At 48.4% G+C, this 15365-nt stretch overlaps 1 protein-coding gene across 6 annotated transcripts in view; it reads right to left on the minus strand.

Annotated features, from left to right (window-relative positions):
- MRTFA (myocardin related transcription factor A) overlaps positions 1–15365 on the minus strand; it is a 196815-nt gene that overhangs the window by 12373 nt on the left and 169077 nt on the right. For all 6 annotated transcript variants that reach the window (XM_031024397.2, XM_031024396.2, XM_081819105.1 and 3 more), the window contains 3 exons: positions 6016–6071; positions 3673–3748; positions 2621–2782 (listed from right to left, as the gene is read on the minus strand). In XM_031024397.2, coding sequence (XP_030880257.2) covers positions 2621–2782; positions 3673–3748; positions 6016–6071 — 294 coding nt within the window. The remainder of the gene's footprint in view (positions 1–2620; positions 2783–3672; positions 3749–6015; positions 6072–15365) is intronic.

Here is a 15365-nt window from a genome sequence, read left to right on the forward strand (position 1 = left end):
ACGGGGGGAATGGAGCTCAATTACTGCCGTGTACTCCAGGCCTCTGACGCATCTAGACTTCTCCCAGCAGCTCTTCCTCCCAGCAAGGAGACAGGCCATGGGATGGTAGCCACCCGGCACCCAGCACGGGACGGGAGGAATCCGGGATGGAGGCGCTCTGGCTCGTCCAACGGGAACCAGGGGCTGGCCACGCTGGAGAAGCCCAATGAGCAGGGCGGGCCAGGGTCCCTGCCCTCTGATTTTGGTCCAGTCCCCTCTGCTCAAGGGCAACACAGACTCTGTGGAGACGCTCAGGGAAGACTTCTTGGAGGAGGGGTCTTGACATGAATCTTAGAGATCAAATGGGGGTGGGTGGCCTGGAGGGGAGGGCAGTGGCGTGCTGTGAGTGGCCATAGGGAGTGTGTGGGGAAGACAGTGGGTGGTCAGCCTCTGCAAAGCCCCTGTCGCGCCCCCACCTTTATCAGGGCTCAGGACCACCGCGGCCCCCTCCCCACACTCCACATCCAGCTTCGCCTCCTCCTTCTCCTTCTCCTCCTCAGACGTGGCCGGACTCTCTCCCCTCCCAGGACCTAGCTCTTCCCCTGACTCCTTCCTCTCAGCCACAAAGCTGCATTTCTCCCAGCCTAAAACTCCTTTGCAGCCCACCACCTCCCTCTTTCTTCCTTCTCCACTCACTTCTTGAACAAATGGTCTGCATCTGCTGTCAACACTTCCTTACCACCTAGTCGTTCCCCAACCCACATGATCTGGCTTTTTCTGGCAAATGCTCCTCTCTCTCAGGTCACTGGTGGTTATTACCTGCTTACCGAACTACACTACCTCCCCAGCCTCAAACCAGCTGTGCTCTGCCACACCTCCAGGCCACTGCCCACATGGCCCCTGTGCCTGGAATGTCCTTCTGTACTTTCTCCGTTGGGCAAAGTGGACCCCACATGTGTCCTACTGTCTGTGATACTTCTCCGGGCCTCCCCACCAGGCCCGTCTCTGAGAGAAGCCTGTGTTGGCCCGGCTCGCACTGTACCTGACACACCATTACCCCCACGTCATCACTACAGTGCCTGTCCCCTGGTCTGTAACGAACGAGACTGCTGACGGCAGCAGCCCTTCTGTGCGTGTCCCGAGACGCCCAAGACCGCCGGGCCCTTTATATCCATTATTGCCTGTGGACCTGCAGCCTGTCCTGTGAGGCCGGTGACTCAGCTCCTATGTCACAGGACCGTGGCCTTCTCACTACACAGCGCTGGCATCTGACCGGGAGCCAGACTCAGAAATCGCCTGTTCCTACATCAGTCTTCTCTGATCGTACTGCATTCTTGGAGGGCAGCATCATATTTTGTTCATCTTTGTAAACTGCACGACTTCACACAGGGCCTGGCACCATGCTGACTCTCACATTTTGGGTGGCTGGAGAGTTCAGAACTGACCTGGGCCTAAACACAGGCCTGACATTAGGGGCTGCTGTGGAATCCGGTGAGGATCGGAGTAGGGGAACATGGAGATGAGGTGGGATGAATGCCAGGGCAAAGCGGGGGACTAAGAGGGCTATCAGCACCAACTGGCAAAGGGGCTCCTCCTACCCTGTCGAACTGCTGTCTGCAGCACAGAGGCTCTGGAAATCAAAGTCTCCTCTGACTCAGGGCTCATGGCCCAACTCGGCCTGAGCTGGGGTCTGTGGTTCCCCCCTGGTACCCCGCCCAGAAGATCTAACTCCTTATGATGGAGGGAGCAGGTGAGCCTCATGTCAACCTCCCAGGGGCAGGACCAGGTCTTAGGCCCACTGTAGCCAAGAAGACATGCCTGTACTAACAGTGACCAAAATCTAAAGGAATCAGGTTCGAACACCTGCCCGGGGCACACAAGGCCCTGGCATGTCCCAGACTCTGCCCACCTCCCCCGTCCTTCCAGCTCCACGCCCAGGCTGCTCCTCGTCCTGCGGGGCTCTCCCTCCCTGGAGCTCGTAGTGCCTCTCTCCCCGTATGTACTTCAACTCCGACTCATCCCGCAGCCCCGGTCTTGGCCGTCTCCTCTCTCGAACCACCCCCCTGGCAAAGCCGGGACAGGGACCCTCCTCTGTGTGCCCAGAGCAGCTGGGGCTCCGTCCAGCACAGCTGCTGCCTCTGTCTGGCCGCTAGCTGTTTACCTGCCTGAACCTGCTCCTAGGTGGGAGTTCGATAAGGGCGAGGGGCTTGCTCTGCTTCGTGGGGCTGTGTCCTAGCACCTGGCACACCTCTCAGATCAATCAATATTTGTTGAGTGAAGTATCTGTGGAAAGTGCCAGGCTTCAAGGAGAGATTTCACTAATAAAAAGAAACAGTAAGGAACAGACTTCTGATTCCTGGCATCTCCATAGGTTCATACACACCAATCCTGACATCTAGCTACCCAGTGAGAGAGTATACAGAGGAGACAGGGGACAGAGGCCCCTCTGTTAGTTAGTCCGGCATGATTCCTGAGGCCACTGGCACTGTCCCAAGCTAACACTACCTGTTTCTTGGGCTCTCACATTCTGTACCTAAACGTTTCCCAAGTCAAAGCAGGAAGTCAAGCAGCAAGAAGCCCAGAGCCCCTTCCTCCTGCATCCGGCCTGCACGTTCACACAGGGTGGCTGGGGCCTCCTCACCAATGATGGCTTCTTTCAAGCTGGACTCCACAGGCAGAATGTTCTTCTCAACCAGCTCCATGGGGCCCGGCCTCTGTGCAATCTTCTCGTTGAGGTCATCAGCCAGTCTGGCTCTCTTCAGCTTCAGCTGCTTGGCCTGGAGGGAAGGCTCAGCCGAGGTCTCTGCCCATGGGAGAGAATGGAGTGCAGGAGGATGTAGGAATGCACCTGGCTCTACCCTGGGAACTCCAGAGCAGCTCTGCTTCCCTCTGGGGAAGGAGCAGAAGCCATCAGGATGTAGAGAGTGTCCCAGGCAGAGTAGAGAGGCCCAGCTTTAAATTCTACAGGACACAAGAAGGGGCCCGACTGCAGACAGAGTGTGGGCACACCCAGCCACGGTCACTGGGCACGGGGGGCTACAGAGCCGAAACTGCAGCCGATGATGGAGCACACCCTGCCCTCCCTCAAGCTTTCTGGGTTCCGAAGGCAATTCAGTCCCTGCTCTGGGTCTCAGTGTCTCTCTCTATACAAAGCGGGGCTCAGACTAAGGAAGTTCTCTTCCAAACTCAAAGTTGACTCAAAACTAAAAACAACAACAAAATGGATAGATTCACACTGCTTTCAGCAGCCAAAATAGTTTCTTCACTAGAACGTGGACAAAAGTGTGTGCCAGGCCAGGCAGACACACCTAGGATGAACTTACTTGGGTGTCACAGGTGCTCATGTGATGCTGAATGGATGTGGGAGTGAAGGAGTGAATGAGCACAGAAAAGAACTGCGTTTTTAGAAGATTCTGGAGAAAAGGCTTTCAAACCAAGGGATGACAAGATCCAGGGCCACCAGGCGGCCAGAGGAGAAAGGGGCAAACCAACCTACGAGAATGCGACTGTGCGGCTCTAGGAACTCGCAGAACTCGTGTGGCTACCACAGCTCTGCTGTTCCACTGTGTTAAGGCTTGGCTTACTCACTGTCAACAGAAACGGGAGTGATAAGAAAGAGGGACATAGAAATGTGGGTGATGCACGGTGGAAACAGCGAGCGTAAGGGGAGGAAGCATTTCCAACCTAACACACCTTCCAAAATATGCATCCTGACCAGCTCCGATCTCTCCGGCCGGGAACGAATCTTCCGTTTCAGATAGTCCTCTGTCTATAGAAAAAACACACCAAGAGAATCTCAAATCCAGGATACAAGTTATGGAATGGAACCTCTGTAGCCCCAGCCGCCCCCCATCCCAGCCTGGAGCCTTCAGGGTTCTGAGGCAAGGAGAGGCCTGGGGGGACAGGGGCGCATCCACTTCCAATGCACCTGCTCAGGGCACCCCCTCATCTGTCAAGACTACTTGTTTCTCTGAGGCTGAACTATCCATGTACTTCTTAAAAATGTATTACTTGTACTATCATAAAAGTAATATATGTTCATCAAAGAAAATTTAGAAAATTACAGAGTAAACAATAACAAAAAATTTTAATCACCCACTGTTAGTATTTTGGGATATTTATTTCTAATCATTCTTCCATGCAAAAGATGTCTAATTTTGCAGAGCTGTAATCATAGCGAATATAATTTTATATCTTGTTCAAAAAATGTAGCACTGTATAATCTCATGAGCATTTTCCATTATTTGAATGGCTGCCCAATGTATTACTAATTCTGCTATACGGTGTCATAGCTGTAGTTCCTTCAAGTCCAATGCCCTCATTTCTGAGACTCCAGGTGAACTAAAGCATTCCCTGATCAGTCTCAGGGCCTGGCGCTTGTGCTATAAGGCCCAGGTGGCCCCAGGTCTGTCTGACTCCAGAGTCTGTGCTCTTAACCACTGCACCAGAATTTTTCAAACCACAGGTCAAGACCATGAGTAGGTCAAAACCAGGAAAGGATAGGACAAGACAGGACAGGACAAGGTAGACTAGCGTAAAGTAGAAAATAACACAGCAGAGCACAGAGCACACTGCCTGTGGGAGAGGTAAAGCCCTGGCGCTCGCCTACTGTCTTGGAGCTCTGACTGGGCAGCTCTGTGCTCTCCCCAGGGGAGCATGAAGCCCTACGGGAGATGGCTCTGGATCTATTGCTCTGCATCTGCAGAGGACAATGGGACTGCCACGGCTGCTGTAGGACATGGTAGAACAGGTATCAGACACCACAGGTCTTCATGGGCATCAGAGGGAGGCGTATTTTCTAAGCTACCTGACATTCTGAACCATGGCCAAGGACAAGCTAGAATGCAGTACTAATTAAGAAAATACCTGGAGTCCACAGACCAAGGTTTGAATCCCAGCTTTGCCACTGACTAGCTTGACAAGTTAGTTTACCTCTCTTAGCTGCACCTAAGAAATGAAGAGCACCTAACTCATAAGAGCCGAAATGATCAGAAATGAGAGAATGACATCACTCCGCATGTGGAAGTACTCCGTAGGTAACCGTGGTTCTACTGAGCTCCAATTAGCTCCTTGTGTACTTGAGAAGCAGTCCAGGTAAGGGCACCAAATCTTACAACTGGGTCAGGGGCCCAGACAATCCCCCCCACCCCACCCCGGTATCCTCCACTCCTCCCAGTAACTACAACGGCGCAGTTTGTTACTGCTTTGGTTCCCGGCGTCGGTGACCTGATTCCTCCCACTCACTCTAAGAATTAATCATAATTTTCCTTAGAAATTTTTAAAAAATAAGGAAGACAGTAAGAAAGTCTTAGAAGTAGATATTTCACTCTCTGAAAGAGCTGCGGATCTTACAGAGCCCTGACCTATATGGTCCTCCACTGGGGAGGTTCTCTTTCCTTGTCTTTTATGTAAAAGAAAAAAGTGAAGGGGGTGGAGGGGAAGCATGTTCTGATGACTTCCCCATCTCTGTCCACACTGGGCAGTAGAATATCCCCCTGAGGCCCCTGAGGGAACTGAAACCAAGGGGGGGACAAGGCAGCAGGCCAGGTGCTGTAGCAGGAACCAGGGCTCAAACCAGGGGCCCAGCTTCTGCATCCACCGCCTCGAGTGGACACTGGCTACTCAGGGCACACGGAGACTGGTGAGGTTTCCTGCTCCCTGGAATGTCCTTCCTGGAGAGGCGTGGGCAGTGCAGCCACGGACGTGGAAGACCAGCCCCTCAGCAAACTTTTCCATGGCTGGTGTTCATGTCCTAACATCTACAGAAGGGTAAGTGGAATTTGATGGGAATATACCAGCAGTCTCCAAAGTAACAGGAGGGAGGACTGATCATCATATACCCATAAACACAGTAAAGGAGAAATTCTGATCACATTTCACATCATGCTGTGAGATGGCTGGGGTGGGGACGGAAAAGAAAACGGCAGCACTCTGTGTCTGGAACTGAGGTGTGGGGCTGGCCCCTTCCACTAGACTGGAAGGGACACACCAGCAATGCAATGGGCTCTGGAGGCCCTCAGGGAAGAAAGGCCTTACCCTGGCCCGCTCCAAGCTCCTTCTCTGTTCATGAAATGCAGCTGGACTTTTCAAAGCTGTTGGGAAAAGAATCATAAAAGAATTAGTTTTATGAAGCATCATTTGTACAATTTACAGTGGAGAAGGCACTTTAATTCAAGTTAATTTTAGCAACACTAATTCTTATCAGCGGAAGTGAAGAAGAACATGGCACCTGAGTAAGCACGTATCTTTATGGTTCAGCTACCCCATTAACAGTTTTGGTTACTTCACTCCTAATGAGAACAGTCACTGTTTAAGCTCAGGCTCTATAAAATGCACAAGTGGAATACAACTTAAAAAAATATCCTGGACCCATTACTAAACCATTAGCTGCACAGTCAGTCAACCCTCCAGGAATGTGTGCTGGGCCCCACCTCATTCTGGTGAAGACAGGGACACAGGGACACAGACAGGAGTACAGCAGCACGTCAGGTCCACCTTACTTCTTCAACCTAATTAGGAATCACAAAGTGACCAAACTGAATGGGGCACTTACACCAGAAAGACCTATGTCTGCTTGGATGCCATTTCCTTCTTCACTTCAGCTAATACAATAGTGCTGCTAAAATTACGTTGAATTTCATCTCTGAGGACTAAAAGACCTTCACAGTAATTGTATGGTTAACCCTGGTGCACACAACCAGCAGCTGACAGGAAGGGCTCACTACCGATCCTGACGCCTACCCCTATGCAGACCACAGCTCTCGACTCAGCAGACAAGATCAAACCAGGACCAAATCTCCTCAAATGTGGCACAATGAAGAGAGTTTTGTGTCAAACACTTGGCTATAAAGACAAAGGATGAGTTGGGACACCCTGAGGGTAAGAGGGGGAAAAGGCCTGACTCACTTCAAGTAGGGAACAACAGCAATAAGAGAGAAATTTACAAGACAGTGGTCAGTTTCACTTCTGCTGCCCTAGAATTTCAGAACAGCTGTGAAACTGTGTGTGGAGATAACTTTTGCTAGGCTGCTTGCTGTGGTAGGAGCGCAGGGGAGAAGCTAAAAGTAGCAAGAGCACAGATATGACCCTATCCTGCCTGGGCCTTTGTGCTTCCTCCCCCTATCCTGCTCCTGGGGGCTGGGCCTCAGCAACAACAGTCCCAGCAGAAAGATCTAAATGTCCCAGCAGTCCTTATTTAAAAAACAAACATTTCTAAAATCTTAGGATAAAAAACAATCATTTAAAAAGATCAGTTGAGAGCCTTCCCATCTTCTAACAGCAGGGGGAGCTCTAGATTTAATAAATAATCTCTAAGAAAAACCAGCACAGCCTCCCTCCCCACCTACCGGAGCATTCCAGGGCACTATCCAGGCTATCCCAGCCCTAACCTGGGGAGTTCTTGGGCAATTCAGTGGGTAAGCAGACAGCTCCTGCACCTGCTTCTACTGGGTAAAGCTGGTTCAACTCCAAAACCAGTCTCCAAAAGCCCTGATATGCCAGAATCTGGTAATAGGATGTGATGGGCCACTCTCATGGAGGCAACAGTGAATACAAAGAATCAAAGCGAAAACTCAGTGTCTCCCCGACCACCCCCAGCTTCCTTTCTGCCTTATTCTGTACAGCACTCATCACCATCAGACATTCTTTCTAATTGGTTGACAGGACTCTTTCCTTTGTTTCTGACAGTATCCCAGGGCCTACGGTGCCCAGCACATAATTCATTCAATGAATTGATGAATATTCTGTAAGAAATGGACACAAGGTGTACCCTAGTGACAGGAAAGCGAGAGGGTTCTGTGGCAGAGCTGTATACTTTCTAAACTTTCACCTGCATGGCCAGAATTTAGGCTCTCATCTGGGTTCAAAACTTCACAGAAGTCCCAGACAGAAAAATCAAGGCTCAAAATAAAAAAAACTGTGGTGTTTTCCTGGGTTCTACCAATCATTAGTAGCGTGATACAGGGGACTGAGTTCTGGGTCTCATTTTCTTCTTCTGCAGAGTGAAAATCGGCCTGCGTCTCAGGACTCCTGTGAGTCAGATGAAACTGGAGTGCTCTAAAGCAAGTGGAGCACACACAGATGGACGTGAAGCGCTGCTACCACCAGACGCCGTGATGCCACTGAACCATGGGTTCGAGTCCCACACACGCCTGCTAGTGTCAGCACCACAGCCACACACCTATCTAGAACCCCGGCTAGTTGGCTACCTCAGCAACCTACCTTGGCTATCCCAATGGGTAAGGCACAAATCCAATTTCTGGAAAAACAACTCACAAAGCACAGAATTTCTAGATGGAAGGGGAGCCTATTTTAAGGATGATGTAGCACCGGGCACCTGGGTGGCTCAGATGATTAAGCATCTGCCTTCGGCATCTGCCTTCGGCTCCTGGGATCAAGTCCCGCTTCGGGCTCCCTGCTCAGCGGGGAGCCTGCTTCTCCCTCTACCTCTCTCTCTCTCTCTGTCTCTTATGAATAAATAAATAAAAATCTTAAAAAAAAAGGATGATGTAGCACCAAGGGGGTAAGAGGCAGGAGAACCGGCTGTCGCATATATGACTTCCTGTTTGGTAAAGGAATTTTCAAGTAACAGCAAAGGAGAGATTAATATTTATGGAGGACCTACTTATGTGGTAGGCACTGTTCCAGATATTTAAAACATGTTATCTGATTTAATATTCCTAATGATCCCATGTGGTAGGTAACACTCCAATTTATAGGTAAAGACAGGCTCCAGAGGATAGGAAAGGCTAGCAAGTGACAGAGTTAGGATGGCAACCTCACTCTACCTCACCCTCAAGTCAGACTTCTTCCCATTCCTCTGGGTCGATTTCTTAACTTCTTCAAAAGGTGGAGAAGGACGACCCTATCAGATGGGGAAGCAAGGAGGCTTCAATTACATGTACTGCCTGAACGGAGCGCTGAGTGCAGGCAACTGGAAAGGTCAGCTTGACCACAGCACTGAGCACAACAGGTGCGAAGAGGGGTTCAAAGTGACCGCAAGCACAGAAAGCCACGGTTTGAAACCTGGGGCTCACCATGGAACTTAAGGAGCAGCCTCCAGCACTGATACTAGGAAACAAGTGGGAGGAGTAATGAGAGACCGGAGGAATTCATCAGCTGCTCAGGGCCCGAGCAAGAGAACCAGAAATGAGGACCAAGAAAAGAATTCAAGACAGTAATTACCAATCCCACAAGATTTTATAACAACATTATAATCACGCTGAATCCTCTAGTACCAACCCACGACATAAGGACCCTTCTTCTAATTTTATCTGTGATGAAGCTAACAGCACAGTAACCTGTGAGGTCACTCATCAAGTGGCGGGCCCCAGCCCAGCTCTAGTTCTGCCTGCCCGTTCTTCTCTGGTCCCAACCTTCTGACACGTGTGTTGGTTTCTCCCAGTCCGTGAGTAGCCCACTCGCTCTGTGCTACTCTTTCCCCGTTGCTAACTCTGCTCTCTGAGAGCAGGTTCAGCAACTTCAATAGCTATTTCCAACAGAAGAAGGGAGCAGCAGCCCTCTTCCTCCAGGTTTCTGTCAAGATTCCTGTAGGGCACTCCTCGGGCTTCCGTGGGGAGAAACTGGAGTTGGGGCAGCCAGGGCACTCCGTGCACTGGGGCTCGGTGAGGAGAGGGCATTCCCGCGCGCATCCAGCCGGCTGTGCTGTAAGCCACATTGCAGCAATGAGGGGGAAGCTAGTGAAAGAGACGCAGGGTGGTAAAGGTAAGCCCCGGGCTTCCTCGGAAGAGTGAGCGGCAGTGCGTAGTCAAAATCACCTTAGGCTTCATAAGCAGTTGCAACAAAGCAGAAAATCGTCTTTAAAGTTTAGGCCTCTGCTAGTTGTAGAAAGACCTGGAAAGACTCAGAGTTAACCCATAAATGTGTGTCCAATGAGGAGGGCTACATTCGTCTTGGACCTCCATCTCCCTCCTCCTTACTGTCTTAATGGCTTTGCCACAGAGCCAGGATGTTACTCAGAAATTTCATTTCCCCAGAAACTCCTAGAAGGCAGTCTTTGAGAGAGAAGCCCCCAAAACCGATGCACACCCAAGAGCTGTGTATATGGCTTGCAAGCATATACATGTTTGGGGTGCGAGGGCAGCTCTTGACCTTTTACTCCCACTGTCTGGAAGCTGGTTCCACTGGGACACTTTACTGCTTTGTGTGCACAAAGGGAAGTGTGCAGCACATACCGAAAGGAAAAATAACCAAGCTCCTCACGGAAATCAAATGAACAGAAGTGTGCTAAGAGGTGTGACGTTCTTAATCACAGTTTCAGTTCTAGATGTGGGTCTCGCCCCTGGCTGGCTATAGTCACCTTCTGTTCCCTCTCTCCAGTGCCCATTTTCTTTCTCCCCTTACATTTTTGCTGCCTTAATTAAATGAGGGCCTTGTGAACTAAAAAGAGAAAAATGGTTTTAATTTTTAAAAAAATAGACTGCCATCAGCTTCCAAGGAGGAGGTCAATGCTACGCTCAGTGTGTCCACTGAGCTTTGTGGCTTACAGTACAGGAGCACAGGGATTGAGCAGTCAGGATTTAATCTCGCACTAGATAGTAAGTGTAAGGACCCTTAATAAACCAACCTATAGCATTAAATTAGGACATTAAACTAGCCCAGATTTATTTAAACATGTAGGCAAGTCAAAGTCTTCTAGGACCCACAAGACAGTCTGGAAATGCATCTCAGTGAGGAAAGATAGCAATTAGCCATCAGGACTCCTTTCCTCATTATCCTTAAGGAGTACTTATTAAGTGCCTGTATTGGAATGTCACTTTATTAGGTGTTGACATAAGAAAAATGATGGTTCCCATCCTCAATAAGATACTTTTGCCAGAAGCTTACCACCAAGTCTACTCTCAGAGGAACTCAAAGGCTATGAACACAGTATAGCTAACAGGAGTCAATGGAGTGCCACAGCCCAAGGAGGCTTTCCTTCAGGCAAGCCTGATGGATTTCTTTTTCCACTGTAGAAGCAGCAGGCATACACAGAGTGGATACATAAGTTGGGAGTTTGGTGGGGGGCGATAAACAGATTTAATAATCCAGGTGGGAAATTAGAAATATAGCCATCCATCCATCCATCTGTCCAAGAAACAATTCTTAAGTAACTATTACGCTAGTTGCTGAGGACAAAGATATACAGAATAGGGTCCCAGCCCTCAAAGGCAGTTCATGGTCTGGTTAGAGAAAAAGACAAATAATTACAATACAAGATGGAAGTACAATTATAGAGGCAATTTAAAGTGCTACATAGGACAGAAGAGGCAAAATTCAGCTCAAGAGTGTAAAAACTCTCCTGGTAGATTTCACAGAGAAAACCCAAATGAACAAAACAGAAACACTACAGACAGACAAGAAAGGGAGTGGGGAGGTCATCTGAGGCTAAGGAAGAGCAAGAGCATGAAGGTACGAAGGAGCACAACAAATTCAAGGGGCTACAAGTAGTCTGATATGGTGGGACCAAGGAGGAGGTCATGTGGGGACAATGAAGTTGGAGGGGAGCCAGAGTCCAGCCCATGAAGACCCTTCATGTGCGACTGCAGGAACTTCTGCATCTGGGAAGATGGAGCAGACCTATTGTTCTCTATTCCTCCCACGAAGTACAACTTAAAATTCTGGATGTTATATATAAAACAAACGTTAAGGTAGGGGTGCCTGGCTAGCTCAGTGAAGGAGCATGTAACTCTTAATCTTGGGGTCATGAGTTCAAGCCCCACGTTGGGGGTAGAGTTTACTTAATAAAAAAAGTAGTAAAACAAACAAACCAACCTAAGTTCATTCTGAAAGGTGAAGAGAAGAAGGCAAACTGGCTAGGGACCTTGGGACCCAAAGAATGATACAGTGGTGAGTTCCCTGGGTTTCCTCTTTATCTCATACATCCTGGACTTGGAGCTGAAGAAGCCGACAATCTGGAAATGCCAGTGGAGGCAGACCAAAAAGCCACAACAAAACCTACTCTCACTGGCCAAAGGACCAGAAAAAGGGCAACCTCGCCAAACAGAAAACTTTTAGACAATAATCATTCTATTCCAGATAGACACCACAACAAACAGTGGCCTCACCCCCCCACCAGGAGTCTAGATTCCCCATCCTTGCAAGGCTATTATAATACAGCTCTCCAATACCCCTGTCCAGAGGTGTCAAAGAAGGCCAAGTAGGAAGCTGGGGCTTTCATTCTCACCAGCCAGTAATAAATACGATATGCTCCCCACCCAAGGAATAAGTAGAGACCAAACAGGAAGCCTGGACTTATAACCCACCTGGGAGAAATAAGACACCCCTCCCCTTCCTGCTGATGTCAGAGGAGGGCTGGTGAAGAGTCAGGACTTTCACCATGGCTCAGTGATAACACGGTCACCCCCTGGGTGGCTCAGTCGTTGGGCGTCTGCCTTAGGCTCAGTTCATGATCCCAGGGTCCTGGGATCGAGCCCTGCATCAGGCTCCCTGCTCAGCAGGAAGCCTGTTTCTCCCTCTCCAACTCCCCCTGCTTGTGTTCCCTCTATCGCTGTGTCTCTCTGTGCCAAATAATTAAACAGAATCTTAAAAAAAAAAAAAACAACAAAAAAAAACCCCAACATCGTATCATCCAAGCCCTGGATGAAGAAGAAAAAAGGTGAGTTGAAAAAGTTCTTAAAGAAATAAATGGCTGAGAACTTCCCAAATTCGGCAAGAGACCTAAGTCTACAGATTCAAAGGCTGAGCAAACCCCAAAAAAGATAAATCCAAAGAAATTCATGCCAGGATACATCACAATTAAACTTTTGAAAATGAAAGAAAAAACTTAAAAGCAGCCAGAGGGAAAACAATTTGAATGATAACAAATTTCTCATCAGAAACCAAGGGGGCCAGCAGAAAGTGGCATGGTATTTTTCAAGTGCTATTAAGAATTGTATCCGGAGATCCATATGTAGCCACCACATTAACCAAGGGAGTGACTTAAACAGACCTGCATGGGGGGTCAGGGGGGTACTTCAAACTTGATTTTTTTTTTTAAGATTTTATTTATTTGCGAGAGAGACAATGAGAGAGAGACAGAGAGCATGAGAGGGAGGAGGGTCAGAGGGAGAAGCAGACTCCCTGCTGAGCAGGGAGCCTGATGTGGGACTCGATCCCGGGACTCCAGGATCATGACCTGAGCCGAAGGCAGTCGCTTAACCAACTGAGCCACCCAGGCGCCCAAACTTGATGTTTTATATGAAAAAATAAAATGAGCAGAAACACAACTGGTAATTGGTACATACTCATTTCACCCCCCATGTCTACACTCACATGCTCCCCCTTCCCTGCATCCCCTTTTAATTCTGAATCTATCAAACCTACAAATACACTGAAAGAATAATGAACAGCCCTATACCTCTGACCTAGATCCACCAGTTATCTTTTAGCCATATCTGTTTTCTCTCACACATACATGCACGCACATACACACACACAATTTTTGTTTATAGAATCATCTGAAAATTGCAGATATCAATCAAGACATTTCATCCCCAAATTCTTTAGTGTGCATTTCCTGAGAATAAGGACATTCTCCTACAGAACAAAAATATCTTTATCACACCTAAGAAAATTAACATTAATTCAATAATACAATCTAATTTATAGTTCATATTTCAATTTCCTCAGTTGCCCCTCAGAATGTCTTTTTATAACCTTTTAGATTTCCCCCCTCAATCCAGGATTTAATTGAGAACCATGCACTACATTTGGTTGCTGTCCCTTCAGTCACAATCTAGAACAGTACCTCTTGCCTTTTTTGGTTTTTGTTACACTGACCTAAGTATCTAAGCCATCTGTCTTGCAGAAAGAATGTCCTATATTCTGAATCTGTTTCCTCAAGATTAGATTTAGGTTAAACACTTTTGGCAAGGAGACTACACAGGTGATGTGTAACTCTTAGTATTAGAAGACACATAACACCATGTTTCCCAACCACTGGCAGTGCTAAAAGTTTGAAAGGTGATAGGAGATGTCTCCATCTTAAAAGTAGCACTTCCTCCTTTGTAATTAATATGTAATCTGTGGGGGTAACGTTTTGAGGCCATGTGAAAATCCTGTTCCCTAACCACCACTCACCTCATTGTTTTAGCATCTACTGATGACCCCTGCCTGAAATCAATTATGACACTAGGAATGGCAAAATAGTAAGACCTGCATCTTTGCAAGATCAAGTAGTAGTGATCAAGAGGCCATTTAGAAGAATAAAGTGGAATGACTGGGTGAAAGGTTGTGCCATTAACACTCCCAGACTGGGGATACAGGAAGAGTAAACTTGGGACAGGTGGGAGACTGTGTTCAGTTACCATGTGATACGAGTTGATCATAAGACATCCTATTAAGAGATGTGCAAGTGTGTGCATGTGTGTACATGTGTCTATGTGTGTGTGTGTGTGTGTGTGCACGCATCATGTCATCCAAAGATAATGTGACAGGTTATGTAGAAACAGAAGATAATTCCCAGGGTGAATCTTAAGAGAATCCCAGAATTTAAGTGATTCAATTCATCACTAATGATGAAGAGAGCCCAGCAAAGGAACCTGAGGCGGCTCTCGGAGGCAGGAGAGGGCTAGGCAGAGCTGATATCAGGAGTAAGCCTCAAGGACGAGAGTAGGTAGAAGAGAGGCGGCAGCAGTGGGCAGGTTAGACAAAGTAAGGCTTGCACAGTATCCAGAGGATTACTGACACTTAGGAAGTGGCTGCTGGGGGTCTTGGAGCCAGGCCAGCGGGCTGCCAGGGCACACTATGCACCAGGTGGAGAAATCAGAGGTGAGGAAATGGCGTCCGGAGGTTTATGTCCCCTAAGAGGTTAAGATGTGCTAACAGTTAATTACTCGTTCTCCCAATAAATATTTACTGAGAGCCTACGTGTCAGACTGTTTTGGTGCTGGGATAGCCATGTTCTCCTGCAGTTTACACTCTAGCGAAGAATGATACATAAAACAAATGAACATATAACACTGTAGGAAGTGATACGTGCCACAAAGAAATATAAAGCAGGAGTTGAATGACAGAGTCATTCTATGGGGGCAGGAGCATTTCACTCTCCGGAGGGTTAGGAAAGACTTTCTGGTGTGCCATCTGAACAGACACCTGAGGAAGGGGGTGAACCCTATAGCCATCTGTTGGAAGAGCCTTCCAGGCAAGAAGAGCAGCAAAAGCAAAGGCCCTGGGTGGGAACCTGCCTGAAAGACAGAGGGTATCCAGGAGGCCGGGGTGGCAGAGCAGAGTGCACAAGGAGTGGCAGGATACGGAGAGAGAGGTGAGAGAGAGCCCTGTAGGACTTCGGGCGTTACTCTGTTTTCAAGTGGTACTAGAGGAAATGACATGGGGAGAAGAAACAAAGTAGGACTGTGTCTACCAACCTAGCGATGGACAAAAAAGGC

The sequence above is a fragment of the Leptonychotes weddellii genome, chromosome 5, assembly GCF_054177405.1.
Source record: "Leptonychotes weddellii isolate Sample4059 chromosome 5, ASM5417740v2, whole genome shotgun sequence".
NCBI classification, from domain to species: Eukaryota; Metazoa; Chordata; class Mammalia; order Carnivora; family Phocidae; genus Leptonychotes; species Leptonychotes weddellii.